Source organism: Coenobita brevimanus, chromosome 98, assembly GCF_032717465.1.
Source record: "Coenobita brevimanus isolate Jiangsu-jjx chromosome 98, ASM3271746v2, whole genome shotgun sequence".
NCBI classification, from domain to species: Eukaryota; Metazoa; Arthropoda; class Malacostraca; order Decapoda; family Coenobitidae; genus Coenobita; species Coenobita brevimanus.
This window is the reverse complement of record NC_137051.1, coordinates 13,922,288-13,945,825: the sequence shown is the minus strand read 5'-3', so window position 1 is coordinate 13,945,825 and position 23,538 is coordinate 13,922,288. Positions and strand designations below refer to the sequence as shown.

Here is a 23,538-nt window from a genome sequence, read left to right as displayed (position 1 = left end):
GCTGTCTGGTGCATTGAAATGTTCCCCTGCAGTTGACAGCACCTCACCATAGTGAGGCATGGGGAATAGTGTGGAGGTTTGGTTCCTGGATGGACAAGACACTTGTATCTCTTCACCAAGTTTACATAGGCGCCATAGTAGGCTCCACTTCACCCCATTTTTAGATTGTTTGGTTACTATTCAGTATTGTAAATGGTTTTATTGGTTACAGGAAATCATTGGGCTTGTCGCTCAGTGTAGAGCCACCTGAAGTGGAAAGAAGAGTAATAAAAAGTGACAGGAGGGGAAGGTTGAAGTAAGAAGTAAGGAGGGCAGACAATGAAATCAGAGATAAAGGTGAAGGATTCTGTAGGCAGCAGTACATCAGGTGTGTGGATGATGGCTTTCACCGTCTACCACCATGGGCAGAGTAGTGAAAACGGTATATGTGAGTGAGTTTGAAGGTGGGAGAAAGTGTGATAGAGCAAGAAGATGGATGACTGAGGTAGATGAGTGTATTGTAGTGTAAAAATATAAATGTGCAGAGGTTATGTTTGCGAGATTGAGCCAGGATTTTAGAAACTATAATTATGGTCCATTTCTCTGGTTTTAATGCTACCTTATACTGATTTGCTTTCTCTTTGTTTGAATCCAATCTCTCTCCATCTTTAAGTTGGGAATGAGGGTTGGGATGATGATGAATGATGATCTCATTTCACATAGCCATTGCATCTTTCCTGATATTGACGTACTATACGGTACTGTTTAGTGTGTGTGTGTGTACTATTCAGGATAGTGTACTGCAGTCTCTCTCTCTCTCTCTCTCAGCAGGTTTTGGTTTTATGGTATTGGACAGTATCTTCTGTCTTTATTTTTTGTATGTTTTGTTTAGAGAGGTAAACCACTTACTTGTGTGGTCTGTTGGCAGATTCTTTTACATCTTATCCTAGATTCTAGAGTCTGTCCACTCCATATATATCATGAGAAGCTGTTTGTGGATAATGATGATGACAGTGATGGTCGTGGTGGTAAGGGTATGATGGTGGTGATGATGATGGTGATGATGGTAATGATGATGATGATGATGATCATGGCATTGATGATAATACAGTACGTTATAACCTCAATATAACGGACATCAATAGACTGGAATTTGCTTTTATCGGACTTGAGGAGCTACCATACTAAATTCCTGTATATCAAAGAAGTCCGATAAAGCCAGAAGCAGTTCGGACTGCCTGACCACTTCAGCTGTGTTCACCACAATAAGGTAAATAAAAGACATGTTTATCAGTGTACAGTACAGTATTAGTACATATATTTTACCATTTGATAAATGTAGTGAAGTTATAACACAGTACAGTACAACAGTGATAGCCAAAACGGTTATAAAACCGTTTGTGCAATCTGGACTAATGTCTGACATACCGGAAAAAGTCCGGGTTAGCAGGGGATGTCCGGATGTCTCTTTTATTGGAATTTCACATTTTTCAGAATGGCTTGGATCCTAATTAGTCCGTTATAGTGAGGTCTTACTGTAATGTTTTATATATTTATATGTTTATACTTGTACTTATGGCACCTGTTGGTTTAGTGGGTAATTAAGGCGCTCCAATCAGATTGAGCCAGTGAAGGTTTATATCCAAGGGATGGTTGGGGATTATTGCTCATGTGATGCCATTCAGGGATGAGTGAGGCTGGTCACTCTCAATGTAAATGTCAGGACCATCTTGCCTAGCCCCGGGCTCCTATGCTCCTCATGGGGTGAAGTAGGACTGGATGATGGATGGATATACTTGTATTGTAGTGGTAGTGACAACGATATCCTTTTTTGGCCCATATACTGTATTTATTTATGTTCTTATTCTTCCCTCAGTCGAATTTCGCATTGGGTTCACGAGATGGCCAGAGTGGGAGGTGGTGGGTGTTCCTGGTTCCTCAGTGTCCCTCCCCTGTGCCACCAATGTCTCTGCTGAAAAGATCTCCTGGCAATACAATCACCACTTCCTCCTCTCACCACCCTCACCGCCTCCCGTCCACCACCATGACCCCCATCCGACTCCCACTGTTGCAGCCCCCTTCGATGTACGAGAGGTTGAGGGGGGAAGTGAGCTGGTGGTGCACTTGGCAGAGAGGGAGAGTCAGTATAAACATCAGCTTGGCTTGTATCAGGTAAGTGGATAGGGGAAGGAGAGTAGAGAGTTGCTGGTTTGTTGAGGAATAATTTTTGTTTCTCAGGAGATACCTCTTTTTTTTTTTTTTTTTTTTTTTATTTTTTTATAAGAAAGAAAGAAACTCATGGAGCCAATGGAATGGGACTGACTTGGAGAATGGATGTGAGTGTGTTGAAGAGAGTGAGGGGGGGAAAGGTAGAATGTAGTTGATATAGATTAGTGGGGTGGAGAGCTAAATGAGTGAGAGTCGTGTGATTTGAAGGATGGACAGCCAGATGCAAGAGAACAGGTTGACATGGAGGCATGGAAGTGGTTTGTTGACAGCCACCCTTTTTAGGGTTAAGGCATCTTAGTTATAGATAGACAGATAGATAGATGGATAGATAATACTGTAGATAGAAATAGATAAAGGCCTTTTTTTAAGGAGATATTTTTAATAAGATATTGTTTGAAGGAATTTCCTTTTTCTTTGGAGAGGTACCTTTTTTCCATGGAGAGATTCTTTGTACATGACTTTTTTTTTTTTTTTTTTTTTTTTTTTTTTTAAGGATACCATTTTTAGTAAGAATAACATATGGTTAAGAAAGATTTCTTCATTTATTTTAGGGGATACCTCTTATGTAGGAGATGGAGTGGAGAGGTGTATGAGAGAGGGGAGTGTGAGCTGGGAACAGGGCAGTGAAATGGCGGGGGACAGGGCAACTTGGAGGCAATTTTTTTGTGGCCACCTCTTACAGGATTAAGGCATTTGGCAATTTATATATATATATATATATATATATATATATATATATATATATATATATATATATATATATATTTATATACTGTATATGAGAGATATCTGTTAGTTATTGCTGAAAAGGGAGACACTTTTTCTTTCATCGTGTTTCATTTTCTCATTGTGAAATTCTGTGGATATGTCTTACTTAGTTTATGTCCCCATGTACCCAGGTGTTTTTTTTTAGTACTAACTTTGCACAATCATGTGCATTTCAGGATATTTGGCAGTAATTTTTGGATTATCAGATATTCTATAGCATGGATGCATTTCAATTTGATAGGACATAAGTTGCAGCAAGTAAGAGTGGGTCATGAGTAAGAATGAGAAATCTGTGAGGGTGGATGGTGAGTGATGGTTACCAAGTGAGTGAATGAATGGAGAGTAGAATATGGGTGGAGTAAGAGGACGTATACTGAAAAATTAAACTTCTCTCCAGTGTGTAGCATGGTTTGGAGCTGTGGCACTGACCTCCCTCCCTGGCCGCCTTCGTGCAGCCCTACTGGAGCCCTACCCTGAGGAGGAGGAGGCAGGGCGAGTAGAGCTGGAGGTGGAGGAGGGCCAGGGGGTGAGGGTGGAGTGTGGTCTGCCCCACTCTGTACCAGAAGCTAAAGTCATATTCTCTAAGGATGGTCAGCCACTTAGCATCCACAACAGCACAGGTCAGAGGTTGGGTTTGTTGTTTGTTGGGGTGTGTTGTTTAACTCTTTTGCTGCAGTTCATTTTCATAGGTATTTTATTCAGGCCAGAATATTTTGTTTAAGTGATATAAACTTCAGTACAGTACCCTTGTGTCCAACACGCGTTTGTCCAGCACGATTCGTGTCCAGCACGGAAAGCAAAAAATTAGTACGTTTTAATATGATTTAATTACCATAACACGGACGGAGCTCCGAGGAGTGGGCGAAATTGGCAGAGTTCACCTCTAGCACGATCACTCACGGTCCAACATGGTTATACTGGACGTTCCCGTGACGCTGACAGCCAATCAAAACTTCTGATCAAGTGGCCTCCCCCGCCTCCTATCGTGACGTGATCGTGATGTCGCTCAATTAAAAACGCTTCTGCTCTCACGTGATGTTTTGTTTAAATTTCTCCCGCCACAGCGCCACTCAGTTGCATAATTCACATTGGACAGTGCTTTTTTCTCACGGCATTTTCTGCCCTTGCTACTGCACTTTACCCTGCTCACGATGCCTGGGAAGCCTTCTGAGAACCCCAAGAAGCGGCGGCACCTCCCTCAGGCCACCAAGCTAGAAATCATTGAGAGGAAGAAGACAGGGGGGAGGAATTTCGAAGGATTTATGAGGGAGGTTGAGGAGGAGCAGCAGCCATTACCCGCTAGTGATGCCAGCAGCCATCCTCCGGGGACTCAGTAGGACTACCTACAGCCTCGGATACCACCTTCCATTCCCAGCAAGCCCACCAGCACTATTCTAAAAGGTTAGTTATCATAGTACAGTACCATTTATTATATTTCCAGTAGTACCAGTATATGTATAGGTATATGGTAGGTATTTAGGGTGACTTTTCCTAGGGTTGCTGACATAATTCATTTTTCCCCATAAGCTCTGTTGTTTGTCCAACACGTCCAACATTGGACCTGTGCATGACAATATTACCATGTTGGACGTGAGGGTACTGTATAACAGTCAGAGGCTTCAAGAAGTATCTCGAGTCACCCTGTCATTGCTGGTGATGCAGTAGGAAGGCTAACCTCAGATGATTTTGTTCAGTTGAGATAAATCCTAGCAAAGGGTTAGTTGTGGCACTATGTGGGAGTATCCATTCAGAGGTGATTTGAGATGGGATTGCCCCACATTCTTTTTGTCCAACATTATCAGTTATAGTTAGCTGATACCCTATTTTTTTCAATAACTTTTGTTATGAGATGCCTCCACTATGCCAAATAAAATTATCTGGCAGTCAAAACAGCATAATGATTGAGGAAGCTAACTGCTAATTAATGCCTTCTGTTAAACCTTTCTTAGAGGTGGAACTAGAACAATTTTTCTCATATTTGAATCCTTTTAGTATAGTTTCAACTTTGGTTCCTGTTGTACAGTTAGGGAATCAACTATGATCCCTGTTTTGTCTGAAGATTATTTACAGCTATGGAAACAAAACCACAGTCTCAACTACACTAATATGTGTCCCAGATGATTTAACTTACCATTGTGAGTTCATCAGAATATTGAAAGATAGTTAATTCCATGACTTTAGCAGTTTTTGTAAACTGTTAAGCTTAATTGTGTATGAGAATTCCTGTAGGCACATTTGTTTCACTAAGTTAGCCACAGACAACTTCACCGTCATATTAGAGTGAATATTACAGTGGTGAAAAGCATAGCAAAACAGAAGTATCTATTATCACAGTTAACTGCTGGAGTCTTTTATTTATCCAGTAAATCAGATTGATTTCTCATGTATACACAAAGTCCTTGTTATAAGTTGACTTTTCTGACATTCTCTTTGCTATCAGATCCTGAGAAAATCACAGTAAAATTGTCCCTGAAAGTATAAATAATATATAAAAAATAAAGCTAATGAGTCAGTTTATTCTGGTTAGCAGTACCACTTGCATGGAAACAGTTGTAGTACAGTAAACCCTTGATATACTGAACCTTTTCTTAACGAATTTCGGTTTTAACGACTACCATGAGCTGGTCAAATATTATGTTCATTTAATGAAATTTTTTCAGTAAAAGAATGGATACTTTGGAAACACTGACTAGCATGGTGTTTCTACACACACACACACACACACACACACACACACACACACAAATGACACAGAGACAATTAGGCAAGTTAGCAGTCTGATTGACCAGAGCAGTGATATTGAGGAGAAGATAACACAAGTAAATGAAGCTGTGCAAAGCTACAAAAATGATGTAGAAACCACGTATGCAGAAATGGTGAAAGTAAAGAAAGACTTAGAAACAAGGGTGGAGGAAAAAAGCATTAAAAAGGAGGTGAAAAGAATAATCCAAAACAATCCAAAGTTAGTCAGAGATTCAGTAGAGATAAACAAATCAATAGTAATCATTGGTATAGAAGAGGATGAAGTTAAAAACAAGATCACAAGAGACAAAAAGGAGATGGCAAATGTAATGAGCTTACTGAAAGAAGTATCAGAGGAAATCTGTAGTAAAGACATAGAGGAACACAAAAGGTTAGGGAAATACGAGAAAAGCAAGACAAGACCTCTAAAGGTGACTTTCCAGAGTGTAAACACTGTGGAAGAGATACTAAAAAATGCAAAGAATCTTAAGGAAAAAGAGGAGTTCAAAAATGTATGGATAAAAAGATGTCTAACACAAGAGGAAATGGAATTACTGAAAGAGAAAAGGGAGGAAGCAAAAACAAAAAATGAGGGAAGATCAGAAGAGGACAAGAAGAAATTTTTTTACAAAGTAATAGGATTGCAGGTATGAAAGTGGTACACAAACAGGATGGAAGAAAAAGGAGGAAGGTAGTAGAACCATGTCAGGACAAGTATATAAACAAGATGATAAAGTTGATGTACTCAAATGTGGATGGAATGGTATCTAAATTACTAGAGATGAATGATTATGTCAGAGAAAATGAACCACAAGTAATATGCCTAACTGAAACAAAATTAATACCAAGGATATCAAATGACATACTAAACTTAGAGGAAAACAATATATGGAGAAGAGACAGATATTTAAAAAAAGGAGGAGGAATTATAATATTAACTAAGAAAAATCTAAAAGTCAAGGAAATAAAACTAGATATACCATCACAAGTAGAACTGATTGCAGTAGAGATCGACACATCTGAAGGTAAAGTAATTGTAGCAAATTTGTACATGCCACCCAGATCAAACACATGGGAAAGAGGCGAATATGAGGACCTGGCAGAGAGTACAATTCAGAGTGTAAGATCATTGCTACATAAAATGGAAGAGAAATCGGAAAGAATTATACTAACTGGGGACTTCAATACAAATATAAATTGGAATACTCTAGATATAAATAGTCAAGAAAGCTGTTGGGACCAAAAGCTCCTGGATCTCGTACAAGAGTTTTTCTTAACGCAACATGTGAGGGAAACCACCAGAAAAAGAGGACTTGATGTACCTTCAGTGCTAGATCTAATATTTACAAGGCAAGAAAATGATATTGACAGTTTAATATATCACCCTCCACTCGGCAAAAGTGATCATGCAGTACTAAACTATAACTTCAGGATAGCATATGACATAGTAAACAGCAATGATAGTTACAAAAAGAGCCTAAACTATAAAAAGGGAAATTATCAAGACCTAAAGAAGTATTTCTTAGAAGTTGATTGGGAAAATGAGCTTAGAGGACAAGATTTAAATGCTGTATATAAAAAATTTTATGAATTTTATGAAATAGGAGTCCAGAAGTACATCCCACAGCACAAAGAAGCAGATAAGAAAATACAGAAATGGTTCAATACAGAATGTAAAAAATCAAAAGAAAGAAGAGATTTGTTGTGGAATAGATGCAAAAGACACAATAGTGAAAGGGCGTACAATAATTACAAACAGGCAAGAAACGACTATAGAAGAATAAGGAGGGAAGCCCAAAAACAGTTTGAGGAGGATATAATAAGTAAAAGTAGTGATCAACCAAAGCTGTTTTACAGCTATATCAGAAGCAAAACTAAAGTAAAAGATATAATACAATCCATTACAGACGAGGGAATCACTTATACACAAGAGAAAGATATTTGTGAAGCACTAAATAAGAATTTCCAATTAGTTTTTACAGAAGAAAAAAATTTTGAGAGGGACTATGTGGAACACGCATGTCCACACATACTACCAGATATACAAATAGCAGAAAAAGTAATACAGGAGGAGTTAAGTAGATTAGACAGAGGAAAAGCAAGTGGTCCTGATGAAATTTCATGTTGGGTATTACGAGAATGTGCAAAGGAGTTATGTAAACCATTATTTTTAATTTTCAAGAAATCCTTGAGTCAAGGTAAACTACCAGATATTTGGAAAAAAGCAAATATTGTCCCCTTATTCAAGAAAGGAAATAGACAAAATCCACTCAACTACCGACCAGTATCACTGACCATTGTTGTAAGCAAGGTATTAGAAAAACTTATAAGAAAAGCTTGGGTAAATCATCTAGAAGAACACAGTATGATAACAGAAAGACAGTTTGGTTTCAGAAAAGGAAAATCATGTGTTACTAATCTGTTAAGCTACTATGACAGAGTAACAAACACAATACAGGAAAGGGAAGGATGGGTGGACAGTATCTATTTAGATTTCAAGAAAGCTTTTGACACAGTACCACACCAAAGACTTTTATGGAAACTGTACCATCAAGGAGGAATTCGAGGCAAACTGTTTTGTTGGATGCAAGACTTTCTCATAAAAAGAGAAATGAGGACAGTACCAAGAGGAAACTACTCATCATGGAAAGAAGTGACTAGTGGAGTACCACAGGGTTCAGTGCTGGCACCAATCATGTTTTTAGTGTATATAAATTATATAAACAGTAACACTGGAAATGAGAGCTATCTGAATATGTTTGCAGATGATGCAAAAATACAAAGGAGAATTACTAACACAGACTCTTGTAAAGAGCTACAAGAAGAATTAAATAAACTTCATGAATGGAGTAGTACATGGCAAATGGAATTCAATGTGGACAAGTGTCATGTAATCAAGTTTGGTAAAAGTGGAAAAAGACCTGATTGGGATTATAAGTTAGGAAATAAAACCCTATATACATCAGAAAGAGAGAAAGACCTAGGTGTGATTATCAATAACAGACTATCTCCGGCTGACCACATCAGCGAGAAGGTATGGAACATGTATACACTGCTTGCAAATATGAGAATAGCATTCACATAACAAATGAAGACATGCTAAGAAGGATAATAACATCATTCATTAGACCAACCCTGGAATATGCATCAGTAGTCTGGAGTCCTCATCTCAAAAAGCACATAGACAAGATTGAAAAAGTTCAAAGGGCAGCTACAAGATGGATACCAAGCTTAAGGGACCTAAGCTACGAAGAAAGACTAAATAAACTGAATCTACCAACACTACAGGAGAGAAGGAAAATAGGTGACATGATAATGCTATATAAATGCATATCAGGAAAGGAGAAAATAGACATAAATGATTACTTAACATATGGAGAAGCATCAGCAAGAGGACACTGCAAAAAACTGCATAAGAAGAGAGGTGATAAAGACGTAAGGAAATTCAGTTTCCCAAACAGAGCAATTGATCAGTGGAATGCACTACCGAATGAAATAGTGTGTGCCAAAACAATTCACAAATTTAAGGATATGTACGATAAATATGGTTTAAGACACGGGACAGTACGAGCTTGACTCATTCCTGTAAAGATACAATTAGGTAAGAACACACACACACACACACACACACACACACACACACACACACACACACACACACACACACACACACACACACACACACACACACACACACACACACACACTTTTCTGCATCCCGCAGAATGCCTCATCAGTCTCTGGATGACCAGTGTTGTGAGAGGACGTCTCTCTAACACTCCACAAATTCACAAATTCACCAAATACTGTACTGTACTGCTGTACCACTACTACCTGAAGCCATGGCATCACGACCTTCAAGTGCTTCTTCCCCAACAGCCAAGGCCAAGAGGAAAATAATATCTTTAAAGAAGAAGCTTATTATCATCGAGGATAGTAAATACCAATAGTAAATTCCTTGCAAATACTGAACAATAAACATAGATTTACCCAAGGCCTACTTGCTGTCTTTATTTGCAGTGCATTTACTTCTTGAAAGGTTAGAATAAACACAAGTTCATAAACTGAGCATTTATTGAGAAAAAGAACCATTGAGACCTAGCTGTATGTTATTGTGTATGAGTGTACGGCTGAATGGTGTTCTATGTTTAACGATCTTTGTTCAGGAAAAGCCATGAAGCCTGGGAAATTACCAAACAGCATGGTGTTCAGTGTTAAAGAACTTTTGGCTTTAATGTCAAGGGTCTGGTACCAATTAGTTCGTTATATCGAGGGTTTACCATATTATAAAACACATCCCAGACTTTTAATGAGAGGGGAGGTGATAGAGAGAGATTCTATCATGTAGTGTCACTGATATAACTGGACAGATCTGCTGACTGGTCATGTAAACATTCTTCAGCTCCATCCATATCCCCTGCAAGGAGATCTGAGGCCATAACAATATCAATGAGGACTGTCTGTGCTCCCTCTGGTGTCCAACATTTCACACAGCCACTTTGTCAACAGCATACCATGTGACACCCCATGGTGACCTTGTGATGGGTAATGTGGGAGCATGGGCAGCCGGTGAGTACACCTGTTCAGCCCACAACCCTGTTCTGAACCTGAGTGTCAGCCGCAACACCAGGACAAGGGTGGTGGTGGTGAGGCCTACTGAACGCACTCAGCCGTCACCTCCACACTATGTCACACTCCGTTCTGTGTATACCGGCACTGTAGGTGGGTAATGAGAACAGGAGTAGATGTAAGTTGTTTTTGCTGTGTGGGTGCTGGTTTGGATAACTGGAAATGGGAGCAGGTGTATATATAGATACTGGTATGTGGGAGGATGTGTAGGTGTAGATAGAGGATAATGGAAATAGGTGTAGGTTTTGATGAGAGACAATGAGGATAGTTGTAGGTTTTGATGAGGGGTAATAGGAATGGATATAGGTGTAGATAAGGGGCACTGGGAATAGATTTATGTGTAGATAAAGTGTAATAGGAATAGATTAAGTGCAGATAAAGGCTAATGTGACCAGGTGTATTTGTCTGTAAAAGGTATGAGGTAAACAGGAAAAAGTGTGGTGTTGGTTTGGCCCGGTGAATGCCTTCAACTACTACTGCCACAATATGTCACACTCCTATCTATATAGGCTAACATTTCAAGTGGATTCCTGTGGGTGTGGATGCAGTGAGAGGATATTGGAAGCAGACGTAGGTGTGGGTGTAGATGAAAGTATTTTTTGACAGAACTAGGTTGAAGTATAGACTGATTAGTGAGAGCAGGTACAGGTGTAGTTAGAGGGTAATGGGAACAGGTGAGGGGGGATACAATAATTGGAGTGTGTGACTAAAGTTTTGGTGAGTACACCAGATATATCAGAAAACCTGTCCTGTAACCCTATAATGAATGTGTGTGTGTGTGTGTGTGTGTGTATAATTCACTTTTGATATACGGTACTGTATACTCTATGTTGAAATAATGTGAGCTTGGAGAAAGATTGGAGTGCCATTTGTTCAGCAGTGGACATCAAATGAAGACTGATGATAATGGTGATATATAATACACTTCTTGTTCAGTTTCCACTAAGCTGTAATTTCACTTCCCACATAGCCATCTAGCTAGCCATTATCCATTTATATTATATCCACAAGGCAAAAAATCTTCTCCAAATAGAGATACCTCATTGATACAACCTTCAAGAAACAGGTTCAAAGTCACCAACTATTAGTGATCCAGGCACTTGGTGGAAGTGTTTGTTAACCGAGTAATGATGGGCAATTAACTTGGGTGCCAAGGTTGATGGGTAGCCAGTGATTAGGGGTGATGGAGAGCTTAGAGTTATGAGGAGGAGGAGGAGGAATTAACTATATGGTTTGAATGGAAGGCAAGAGAATGAATCAGGGTGGATTGGTTTTGAGGAGAAATAGAAATGACTTAAAAACATTGAGGTAAGCTTGGTATATGGACAGTAAAGTGTAAAAGTTAATGTATTGTGAAGAATACATAGAAATAATCCTACTTTGTAGTGTTTTGGCAGCATAGAATGAATGAGGAAAGAAAAACTAAAAGTGTGTGTGAGAGTAGAATGATTTGAAGGTGAGGAAAACCAAGAACAAGACTGAAGAGCAGGAAATAATGGTTTTAAAGTCTTGTCTTGAGGTAATAGGGGAAATAGAGAAATTCTTCAAGGTTACCCAACCAAATGGAACAAATAAGAGACTGAGATTGTATGAGACTGGAATGGCTGGCAGGAGAAGGAGGGAAGAGCAAGATGAAGAGATGAGGAAGATAGGAGGGTATGTGAAGTAAGGTACTGTACTGTGTTGTGCAAAGAGGGCATATTACTGAGTGGGGACAGAAATGTCTGGAAATCCTTTAGTAGGTTGCACCTCACACAAAATGCCACACTGGGGAGGGAAGATGGGAGAAAGGTGTGGTGGTTGAGCAAGGGAAAGGAGCGTTGAATGAGGGGGAGGTAATTGATAGTGGTACAATAATGGACTATATTTTAACTCCTTCAGTGCTGTGACATCTTTTAAAATGTATTCTTCCTGTTACCAGATAATTTTATTCAGCTTATGAGAGGCTCCTAATAGTGTTGAGGTTAGTGAAGGCTATATTCAACCTCTCCATTGTGAAAATGGCTTCATAAGGTGACAAAAATAATCATAACAAGAGTAAAATATAAAAACATCATCATATTGAAGAGGTGAAAGAAGAGAGAAGTCAGTGAAATGTGGAGTTAAGAGTGTAAGGGTGGATTAAAGGAATGACATTACTGTAATAGGTAGAGTGTGTTGAAATGGAATCTAGCATAAGGAGAACAGCAGTGGAATAGATCTGGTGGAGTGTGTTAAAATGGAATCTAGTGTAAGGAGAACAGCAGTGGAATAGATTTGGTGGAGTGGAATAAGAGTGGAGTAATGTGATAAAGGATGGAGTACAAGGGAAAAGAGGACTAAGATCATGAAGAGTAGAGTAATATGAGAGTCTGAGGATGAAGACTGGAGTAAGAGGATGGAAAGTGGAGTGATGATGGAGATGGAGTAGGGAATACTGTGTGGAATAAGAGGGTAAAAGGTAGAATGATTGTGGAAAGCGAAGTAGGAAATGCTGAATGGAATAAGATGGTTAAAGATGGAGTGGTGGTGGAGAGTGGAGTAAATGGGGAGGAGAGTCAAGCAGAGGGTGCTGAGTGGAGGCAAGACAGTGCAAAGTAGAGGGTTCTGAGTGAAGTAAGTGAATGAACAGCAGTGTGATTGAAGGTGAAGCGAGTGTACAGAGTTGAGTTGGTTGATGGAAAGTGAAGTGGGTGTGAAAAGTGGAGTAAGATGATGGAAGGTGAAGTGGATGTGAAGAGTGAAGTAGGATGATAGAAGGTAAGTGGGTGTGAGGAGTGGAGTAGGATGATGGAAGGTGAAGTGGGTGTGAAGAGTGTGGTAGGATGGTGGAAGGTGGAGTGAATGGTAAGAGTGGAGTAGGATGATGGAAGGTGAAGTGAGTGGAAGGAGTAGAGTAGGATGGTGGAAGGTGAAGTGAGTGTAAAGAGTGGAGTGGGATGATAAAAGATGAAGTGGGCATGAAGAGTGGAGTAGGATTATAGAAGATGAAGTGGGTGTGAAGAGTGGAGTAGGATGATAGAAGGTGAAGTGAGTGTTAAGAGTGGAGTAGGATGATAGAAGGTGAAGTGGGTGTGAGAGTTGAGTAGGATGACAGATGGTGAAGTGGGTGTAATGCATGGAGGGAGGTGGGGGTATAGGGAGTGAGGTAAGAAGGTGGAGGGTGGAGTGGGTGGTGTGGTGGACCAAAGAGGGTGGAGTGGGTGAAGAAAGTAGGGTAAGAATGTGGAGGATGGTGGGTAAGGTAGGTGTGGAGAGTGGAGTAAGGTGTAGGGTGGAGTGGGTAGCATGGTGGATCTAAGAGGATGGAGTGGTTGTTGAATGCATGATAAGAATGTGGAGGATGGAGGGTAAGGTAGGTGTGGAGAGTGGAATAAGAAGGTGGAGAGTGGAGTGAGTGGCATGGCAGACCTCACTTAAACTACACATGCCATATTTGTCTGAGGGGCCTTGGCTCCTTCTCCTCCCTCCCTCCTTTTCTTCTGTTTTTCTTATTTCTTTCATCCCTCCCTCCCTCACTTCCCCTCTTATTCTTTCTTTACTTTTTCTTTCCATCATCCTCTGTCTGTCTGTCTGTCTCTGTCTCTGTCTCTCTCTCTCTCTCTCTCTCTCTCCTTACCATTTTACTCTTCCTACTTATCTACAGTATTAATTTTATCACATTTCCCTCCTCTGTTTACCATACTTTACTAAACAACTCTCTTCCATTGAATCAGTCTTCTTTTATTATTTCCCTAGTTTTCCACTTTCTCTCTTTCTCCTCTCTTGTGTTAATCTCCCCACTGTCATTACCCCATTTTTCCTTTTCTTATTTCCCTTAATTTTTCATCCTTCTGTCTCCTCCATAACCCCTAAATTTTCCCTCTTTCTCCACCATTTTACCCTGATCTTTCACCCTTATTAAATTGTCTTTCTTCATTTCTCTTCCATTTCTTCTTTTTCAACTTGTCCTGCTTGTGCATACCATCAGCTACTGACCTTCATTTAGCTATCCCTCTCTTATTCCTCCTTGGTAATGCTTTCTAATATAAACTTTATCATGCATCATAATTCATTTTCATCTGACATTTATCATTTTGTTTTGTTTCATTTTGTTTCATATTTAAAGACTCCAACATGCTTGCATGCATTGGCTTTGGTCACTTAATGGCGGCTCTTCATGCTGCACAATTTCTGGCGGCTTCCCTGTTCAGTCCTTTATCCCTGTGGTCACACTCAGTGACCTTGTCCCAGGTCTTTTTCGGTTTACCTCTTGTAACCCTACCCCTAACGTTAACACTTCTCACTTACTGTGCCCAATTATCATCCCCCATCCTCTCCACATGTCCAAACCATCTCAGTCTTCTTCTCCTTATCAACACCAATACTTTCCAGTCCCATCCTACCTCTCAACTCTTCCATCATTAACCTAGCCCCCCCCAGCCCTCGCACTCAAGGACGCACTGCACATTCACCTAATCATTGTCATTACTGTACATTTGAGTCCGTGAATATCCTCTTCCTTTACTGCCCGGGTTTCACTGCCATACAGCATTACACTCCTAACTCATGCCGCATACAGAGAACCCTTAGCACGGAGGGAGAGCCCTCTCAATATGAGGAGAGGCAACAGCTCCCTGAATTTCTTCCAACCACTCCTCACTTTAGCCACAGAGCTAGCTCCAGCCCTACCTTCAGCACATAGCTTGTCTCTCAAATAACAGAACTCTTCCACACACTCAAGAGACTCACAAGCAAGATTAATCCTTTCATGCCTGACAATCTCTGCATGCTCCCCCTGACACACCACACACACGAACTCAGCATTATCTCGCAGTCTACCTCTAACACCACTACATCTCTTATGCACCCACTTATCTCAAACACTGCACAAGATGGAATTACCATACTTCTCATGCCTTTGTGGCAAACTGTACATAGCCATTCTCCCTCTTCTTTGACAGTGCTGCCACCAAGCCCTAGATATCATCACTTTTGTTTTATCTGCATTTATTCTCAAGCCTTTGTGCCCCATGCCATCTCTTCACTTCGTAAATCTTTCCTCTGCCTCCCTTTCATTCTCTGCAGTCAGCACAAAATCATCATGTATCTTCATTCTTAATTCTGTTTTTTCTCACTTTTAATCCTGTTCTTATATCTCTGTCTTCTAATCTCTTACCTCTCTTTGCTTCTTTTTCTGTTCTAACCTGTGCCTTTTTTTTTTTTTTCATCCTTTCCATTCTTACCCATTCTTCTGATTTTCCTCTGTTCTCCAATACTGTTTCTAGCCCAGTTCACACACCTTTGATCTCTACCTTGTCTCTTTCATTCTTATCATCCTTGTCATTTTTTTCTTTTCCTCTTGCTTTTGCTTGTTTTCTGTCCACCTCACTGCTGTGTCCTCATTCATGCCTTTTTGTATATCTGATTGCATCCTATCTACATGTTAACTAGGAGATGAATCAAATAAAAGGATGAAAAGTGAAATTAAGTTGGAGAGAATGTACACACAAAAATAGAAATAGTAGCAACAGGGACAACTGATGTAGTAAAGAGGAGCTGAAAACAATAATTGCATTTAAAAAATTAGTGGACAGGTTATCTTAAAAAATAATGGCCACTGAAAAAAATTACTGAAGAAAATTACATGAACAAATTAAAACAAGCAAAACCGAGGGTAAAGGAAGATATTATTGAACACTCAGACTTCTTTACTTCTCTGAACAAAATAAAATGGCTTTAGCTAGAATAAAATACTTGTTCTGAGCATGAGAGGCTTAATGGCAACAGTATTAACGCCATTAGACTCGTATGATTTATCCTCAGTTTGCTGGAAGAGAATCCTACCTGTACTGTTTAGCTGTCCTAGCCATGAGAGAGAGAGAGAGAGAGAGAGAGAGAGAATGGGAAGAAGACTTGAAGGTGAAAACATAATTACAGTATGTGGTGAGAGAAAAGAGAAGAACAAAATGATTTTAGATATGGAAATGTAAACTGCTAGTGAGTTTAAAGGGTGATGGAAAGAGATAAAAGGGAATGGTCACAGGTGGGAGCAGGTGGTAGAGAGATAAAAAAAAAAAAAAAAAATGTTGAATGAGATTTGTAGGAGGAAAATGTTGCTGGGAGTATAGCAGTATGGCGGCAAAAATAACACAATCCCAATACAAGTATCATGAAGTAAACTGTGCATCTATACTCTGCCACAGAATGATATCCACTGTACTTTTTTTTTTTTTTTTTTTTTTTTTTTTTTTTTTTTTTGATGAAACCTCTTCCCTTCCTGCCAACCACTTTATTAAAAAAAACATTAAATGTAGGTGAGGCCTGATTCAAGAGAAGTGGATAGGGAGAGGTTAAAGTTGCAGGAAAATTTAGTGAATAGGAGGTATGAGAGGGTGCAGGTGAGAGTGTAGGAGGGAGGTCAAGAGGTTACAAAGGAAGGGGGAGAGTAGTCATGGTGAGGGGTCATCCAGGGGTCAGGGAGGGTCGGTGGAGTGAAGTAGGGTGGTGAAGTAAAGGATGGGGAGAGGGAGGGCGGGAGGGGCAGGAGGAGATGGAAGATAAGTGGAGAAGAGAGGGAGGGATATGTAGATCGAGTGAAGAAGGGAGTGAAGGAGGGTGGAAAAGGTAGAGTGGAGAAGGAAGAGAGGGAAGGCAGAAGAGGGAGGTAGAGTAGGAAAAAGAGATGAGGGTAGACTTAGTAGAGACTGGAAAGGGAGATGAAGAGGGGAAGAGGAGAGACAGTTTAGTTTTGAAAGGGGAGGGTGAAAGGAGGAAATTGGATAGGTTAAGGATGATTGGAAGGCTAATGTCAAATGGTTATATTTGGCTGAGAGCACTTACCTAGTTGTAGTGCAGGTATGCATCATTGGAGCTAAGCTTGTATCGTCCCATCTCCATATAGGAGCTTGAGAGTGTTAACCCACTGAATCTGGTGATGTGTCTCCTACTTTAATCTTGCTACCGTACCTCCAGATGATTGTATTCAGCTCAGGAAAGACCTTGCTGTTGCTGTTGTGAGGAGATTAACGAAGACTGTATCTAACCGTTCCAATATGCTAAGCACCTGCATTCAGTAAAATTGTCTAGAGATAGCAGTGCAAAATACATCATTGGATTGAAGGGAATAATACAGGTACTGTTAACCCTCTGTTGTTTAGGACAATTTTAGAATTCTACTTCATCAAATGCCAGAAGATTTTATTGAAGGAGAGTCATAGGATTCTGAGACCAGCAAGTTGTGTGGGAAGGGAAGTGGTGATATAGAGAGGAACAGAAGAGGGTATGGTACATGTGGATTGAAAGAATGAAAATGGGAGGGGCAGGAGGGGACAGGACTGAGAGGGCAAGGTGGAGATGAAGGATAATTGCCGTATAGTTTGAAGTGAGGAAGAAAGGATTGGAAGAATTAGGATCTAGGTTGGAACAAAACTGATGTATTTTTGAATAAGCAACTTTTTGCATATGTGGGTGTAATTTTTTTGTTTGAAAAAGTCACAGCACTGAAATCAAGATATGAAAAATGATTGTGAGATGATAAGCAAGTTATAAAATGAAGTGCATGTAGAGATCAGAATTTAAAGAAAGAAGTGAAAGCATACCAGTATCAACATAGTCATTATTATTGTTCAGTAACACAACAGTAATTTTTAGCTGAAATGGTAAAATTAATTACTCTACATCCATCCATCATCAAATACAGTCTTGCCCCATCATGGACATAGGGGCCCAGTGCTAGGCTGCCTGGTTCAGGAATTTAAGGTCAGAGTGACAATTGCGTCCCCTGAATGGCAGTACATTAGCAACAAACTCCAACTATTTTTCAGAAGTAGACCTGTTTGGGTCACATTGGGTTAGAATGCCTACACCACCAGGTGTGTAAGAAATTATATGAGGGCAATGGGGATAATGCATTATATCGGTACACACCACAAAGGGCCACCCATGATCATCCTGTGTGCATTAGAGCACTCTCTCATAGGGGGAAAGTACAGCATCCATGTGTGATAGGGGAAGTACCTAGAAGCAAGGAAAGAGAAGGTATTAAAGTGAGAAAACAGTGAACAATGTGCCATGTAAAACTGGCCACACAATTATTCACACATTGTTTAATTTTCCAGAACCTGGCTGTACCTCACAAGCCTAACTATTTGAACATATTTTTCATTTCAAAAATGTCTTTGTTAATATAGTAAGGTATTTGTCCTGAGATATCACTCCTCTTCCTCAGGGTCCAGTGTGACACTGTTGTGTCTAGCCAACGGTCATCCTAAGCCTCGCCTGCGCTGGTCCAAGTATGGGGGAACACTGCCTCACTCCAGTGTCCAGATGGAGGATGGCTCACTCTGCATTACTGGGCTGAGGGTGGAGGATGAGGGTACATACTTGTGCCATGCAGAGAATGGGGTTGGAGCTGCACTTATTGTGCTGGACATGTTGTTGGAAGTCCTAGGTGAGTGCTTTAGCACTTATTGCAGTAAGTCTTCATTATTAGTCACTTTTCTTATGTTGTTTTTGTTAAGTCCACAGTAAACAGCTGTGTTGAGAGACTGCCCATCAAAATTTCATTTGCCTGCATCATCTAATTTACAATACCAGTTGTATGAAAATAGTATTAAATACTTTAGGGCACATCCCCGACTTAAAATTATGATTACTTATGTGATGGTTTGTTATAGTGTACGGAAAGTATCATGACTGGTACATATCTTAGATGTGGTAGGAATTGAAAGTAAATTTGTTCAATCTGTATGATGATGCCATTTTGGCTTGTAGTAAGTTATTTTCAGCATATTGGTTTAAGGGTGATGTTAATCCCTTCATTATGAGAGGTCTTTCCCAAGCTAAACAGAATTTTCAGGTGCTTTTTAAAGTGAATTTATGACGTCATTGTTAATACCATTTACATAACAGGTTTCAGTTTATTTCTGAAGAAAATTATCCCCCAGATATGTGCAAATGGTTATGCCTGTGAGGTGGACCCGGAATTCTGGAAGCTTGGATGATGTGTATTTACCTATTTGTATTTACCTATTTGTAGTATACAGGAATTGAGCAATGCTCGTGTTGTCCTGTCTCCATATCCACATTTATCATGTCTACCTTTACACACATGAATGTTTTTCTCATGCACCACCTCTTTGTCTATGTCGTTCCAAATATTTAAGTATTTACCTAATATACCTAATTGTGATATACACGGAATGTACTATGCTCTTGGGTTTCTGTCGCTGTTTCCCAGTAAGTCGAATTTAGCTTTAAACTCGTTTAAGTTTTTAGACTGGACGATCTCTTTGTCCAGGCTATTCCATAAGTCTATACTTCTGTAAGGAAAGCTACATTTCTTGATATCCTTCAAGCAGCTTGACAATTTCATTCTGTGTCCTCTTGTTGCTCTCTTATCCCATACAAACAGATCTTCTTTGTCAATTTTATCTACTCCCACCATGGTCCTGAACACCGCAGTCATGTCTCCCCTCTTTCTCCTTTCCTCTAACGAAGGCAAATCCAGTTTTTCAAGCCTCTCTCTGTATGACAGGTCTGTTAGACTGGGGACCATCTTGGTTGCTGTTCTTTGTATTCTCTCAATCTTGTTTATGTCTTTCTTTTTGTGTGGGGACCACACTACCGCTGCATATTCTAACCTGGGGCGGATCATGGCCACTATCAATTTTTTCATCATCTCCTCATCCATATAATGAAATGCTACTCTTATGTTAGTCAAGAGTTTATAAGTCTCTCCAACTATCTTGTTAATGTGCTTTTCTGGTGACAAAATATCTTGGACCAGCACTCCCAAATCTTTCTCTTCTCTTCTTTTTGTGATTAATTCATTACCCAAAAAATAATTCAGTGATGGTCTCCTGTTACTTTTACACATTTCCAATATTTTACATTTCTTTACATTAAATTTCATTTCCCATGTCCGGCTCCAATTGTGTATCCTATCCAAATCCTCCTGCAGTATTTTACAATCCTCCTCAAACTCTATCTTCCTCAAGATCTTTACATCATCAGCAAACAGACTTGCATAACTGTTCACTCCATCTACCATATCATTTACGTAAATCAGGAACATTACTGGCACCAACACTGAGCCTTGAGGGACTCCACTTGTTACTTCCCTCCATCCAGACATCTTTTCCTTTATTACTGTCCTCATTTGTCTCTCTCTCAAAAAATCTCTCATCCATTCCAGAAGTTTCCCCTTTAATCCTCCTATGTATTCTAGTTTCCATATTAGTCTCTTATGAGGTACCTTGTCAAAGGCCTTCTCTAAGTCTAAGTACACACAATCCACCCAACCATCTCTCTCCTGTACCACATCAATCGCTCTTGAGTAAAAGCTCAACAAGTTAGAAACACATGACCTTCCACTTCTGAATCCAAACTGACATTCAGCCAAATTATTCATCTCTTCCAGGTATTTTATCCATCTGTCTTTCAGGATTCTCTCACACAATTTTGCGACCATGCTGGTTAGAGACACTGGTCTATAATTCAGGGGTTCTTCCCTGTTTCCTCCCCTGTAAATTGGTACCACATTTGCCCTCTTCCATTCTTTTGGCACTTTCCCCTCTTCCAGTGAGCATACGATTAAGCTGTGAATTTCATCCGCCAGTTGTTCTCTGCATTCCTTCAGTACCCAATTAGAAATTCCATCAGGTCCTGGGGCTTTCCTTACATCTTAAGTTTCCAGTAATTTATACACTTCCTGTACCTCCACTTTTATATCTTTCATCACCGGAACATTTCTAATCACTCCCTCCCCATCCACAAGCTCCTTTTCTTTAGTGAAAACTGACTGGAAACGTTTGTTCATTATTTCTGCTTGCATTGCCGCATCCTTAAAGACCTCTCCTTCTACTTTCAGTTTGGTGATTCCTTCCTTTTGTTTCAGTTCGCCATTAACAAATCTATAAAACAGTTTGGGTTCATCCTTGCATTTGTCAATTATACCTTTTTCAAAATTCCTTTCTTCTTCTCTATGTATTCTTGTGAATTCATTTCTTGTTCTTTTATATTCTTCCTTTGTTCTGTTGTTACCTCTCTTTCTCCAATTGTTCCACGCCTTATCTCTCTCTTTTTTTGCTATCATACACCTTCTATTAAACCACTCCTTTTTCCTGTTTTCTTTCCCTCTTACTCTTGGTACAAATTTTTCCACTCCCAAATTATAGAGGTCTAGAAAGATATCCCACTTCCTCTGTATCTCTCTTGTTTCTCTGAATTTTCTCCAATCCGCATTTACAAAAAAGTTTCTCAATCCTGTAAAATTTTGCTTTCCCAAAGTTGTATCTTCCCTGTCTATGAAGCTCATCTCTTGGCTCGATGTTTCCTATTAACATCTGGAACCCAATGACCATGTGATCACTTTTTCCCAAAGGACAGAGATATTCCAATGATTCTATTACATCGGGTTCTTTGGTGAACAGTAAATCTAACCTTGCTGGTGTGTCCTCACCTCGAAACTGTGTCTCTTCTTTGACGCATTGCGTCATCACATTATTCATTATTATATTTAATAACATAGTGCCCCACGAATCCTCGCCGCCTCCTGAATACCATTCCTCCCAGTTCACCTCTTTACAATTAAAGTCACCCACCAAAATTATATTATTGCTTTTCTCAATTATTTTTTGCAAATATCTAGCCATATCTGACAACATCTCATGGTATTCGTCATCCTTCCATGCTCTCGTCTTTGGGGGAACATACACTACTGCCATATCTCTCTTAACGTTCTCTCCAGTTTCTAATTTCATATATATCACTTCAGCCCTGCCGTCTCCCATTTCCACAGTATCTACATTTATGTTGTTCTTCACTGCTATCATCACTCTTCCTCCCTTTTTTTCTTTTCTGTCTTTTCTCCACAGTTTGTATTTACCATCTCCCAAATGAACATCAATATCTTCTCTTAATTTGGTCTCTACAAAGCACATGACATCAGGTTCATGCTCTCTCAAGAAATCATTAATTTCGATCCTTGTCGATATGAAACCATCAACATTAGTATATATCACCTTCAAATTATTTTTGACGTTTTTAATACCCTCTTCTCTCCTACTCTCTGTCCGTACCACTTCCTCAACTTCTGGTCTTTCACAACCATCCCCCTTAGTTTCCTTCACTTCTATTTCCGTAAATACCATTTCCTTACTTTCATATCCAATACTCTCCAAAAAAAAGTATTACATTCTTCCTCTGTCCTCTTATCATTTTTTTTCCTTTACTTCTTCCTTTAATGATTTTAAAACTTCTCTTTCTTCTTCATTCAGATCTTTTCTTATTATAATATTTTCCATCCCCGCCTCTTTGCATAATTTCCAGGTCACTTTAAGTATCTCATTTATTACACTTTCTGATGTAAACTTGACTCTCATTGGTCTTGATTCCCCTTTCTTATAAGGCCCTATCCTCCTTACTGCCTCAATTTCTTTTACCCACTTGTCTCCTTCGGGGTCAATCTTGCCTAATATTCCTCTCACCAGGTTCGTGTCTCTCTCGAGTCTTACGAACCTAACCTTTTCTTCCTCCTCCCTGTTCCCAAATACTACCACACATCTGTTCCTTTCTACAGTTTCTCTCACTATTTTCTCTTTTTTCTTCAGTATTTTCACTACATTTTCTTCCATTTCTTTCTTGTTCATTTCCCGTTCTTCCTGGATGATCTCTCTTAAGCTGACCACTTCTTTCTGTTCTTCTTCTACGTGTGCCCACTTTGCCTTATGTTCTTCTAATACATTACAGTACTCACCTTCTCCATTTTATTAGTACTCTCTTCTAGTTTTCTCCTCAGTTCAACATTTTCCCGCTTCAAATTCCTAATCTCTTCATTCGCTGTTTCATTGGATTGGATCAGACTCTGTACGGTAGTTTCCGTATTTACAGACACATCCTTTATCACTAGATTCTCTACTTTCTGTTCAAGTTCACTAATCCTCATAATTAATGTTTTAACCAATGTTTAACATTGGTATTTGCATCAAATCCTTGAAATTCTAGTCCCTCATTGTTTACATTTTCGGCCATGTTTGATGGTTAAATACCAAAACAGCTGTTACCGAAAAAAAAAACTACAAACATTCATGTACAGTCTAGCCAATAAATCTTTACATATTTGGTAGTCTATTAATTTTCATTATTTTAAATTTAAAACAAGACCTTAGGAGACAGGACAGACAAAATTCCTGAAACTACTCAAGGTTAGCAGCGGTGGCTGGGACGTCT

The 23,538-nt window shown here is 39.5% G+C and overlaps 1 protein-coding gene across 1 annotated transcript in view; it reads left to right on the top strand.

The window, feature by feature from the left end:
• LOC145414064 (interference hedgehog-like) overlaps positions 1-23,538 on the top strand; it is a 217,295-nt gene that overhangs the window by 142,669 nt on the left and 51,088 nt on the right. The window contains exons 3-6 of the mRNA XM_080283628.1: positions 1,856-2,151; positions 3,374-3,596; positions 10,228-10,440; positions 18,536-18,757. Coding sequence (XP_080139754.1) covers positions 1,856-2,151; positions 3,374-3,596; positions 10,228-10,440; positions 18,536-18,757 — 954 coding nt within the window. The remainder of the gene's footprint in view (positions 1-1,855; positions 2,152-3,373; positions 3,597-10,227; positions 10,441-18,535; positions 18,758-23,538) is intronic.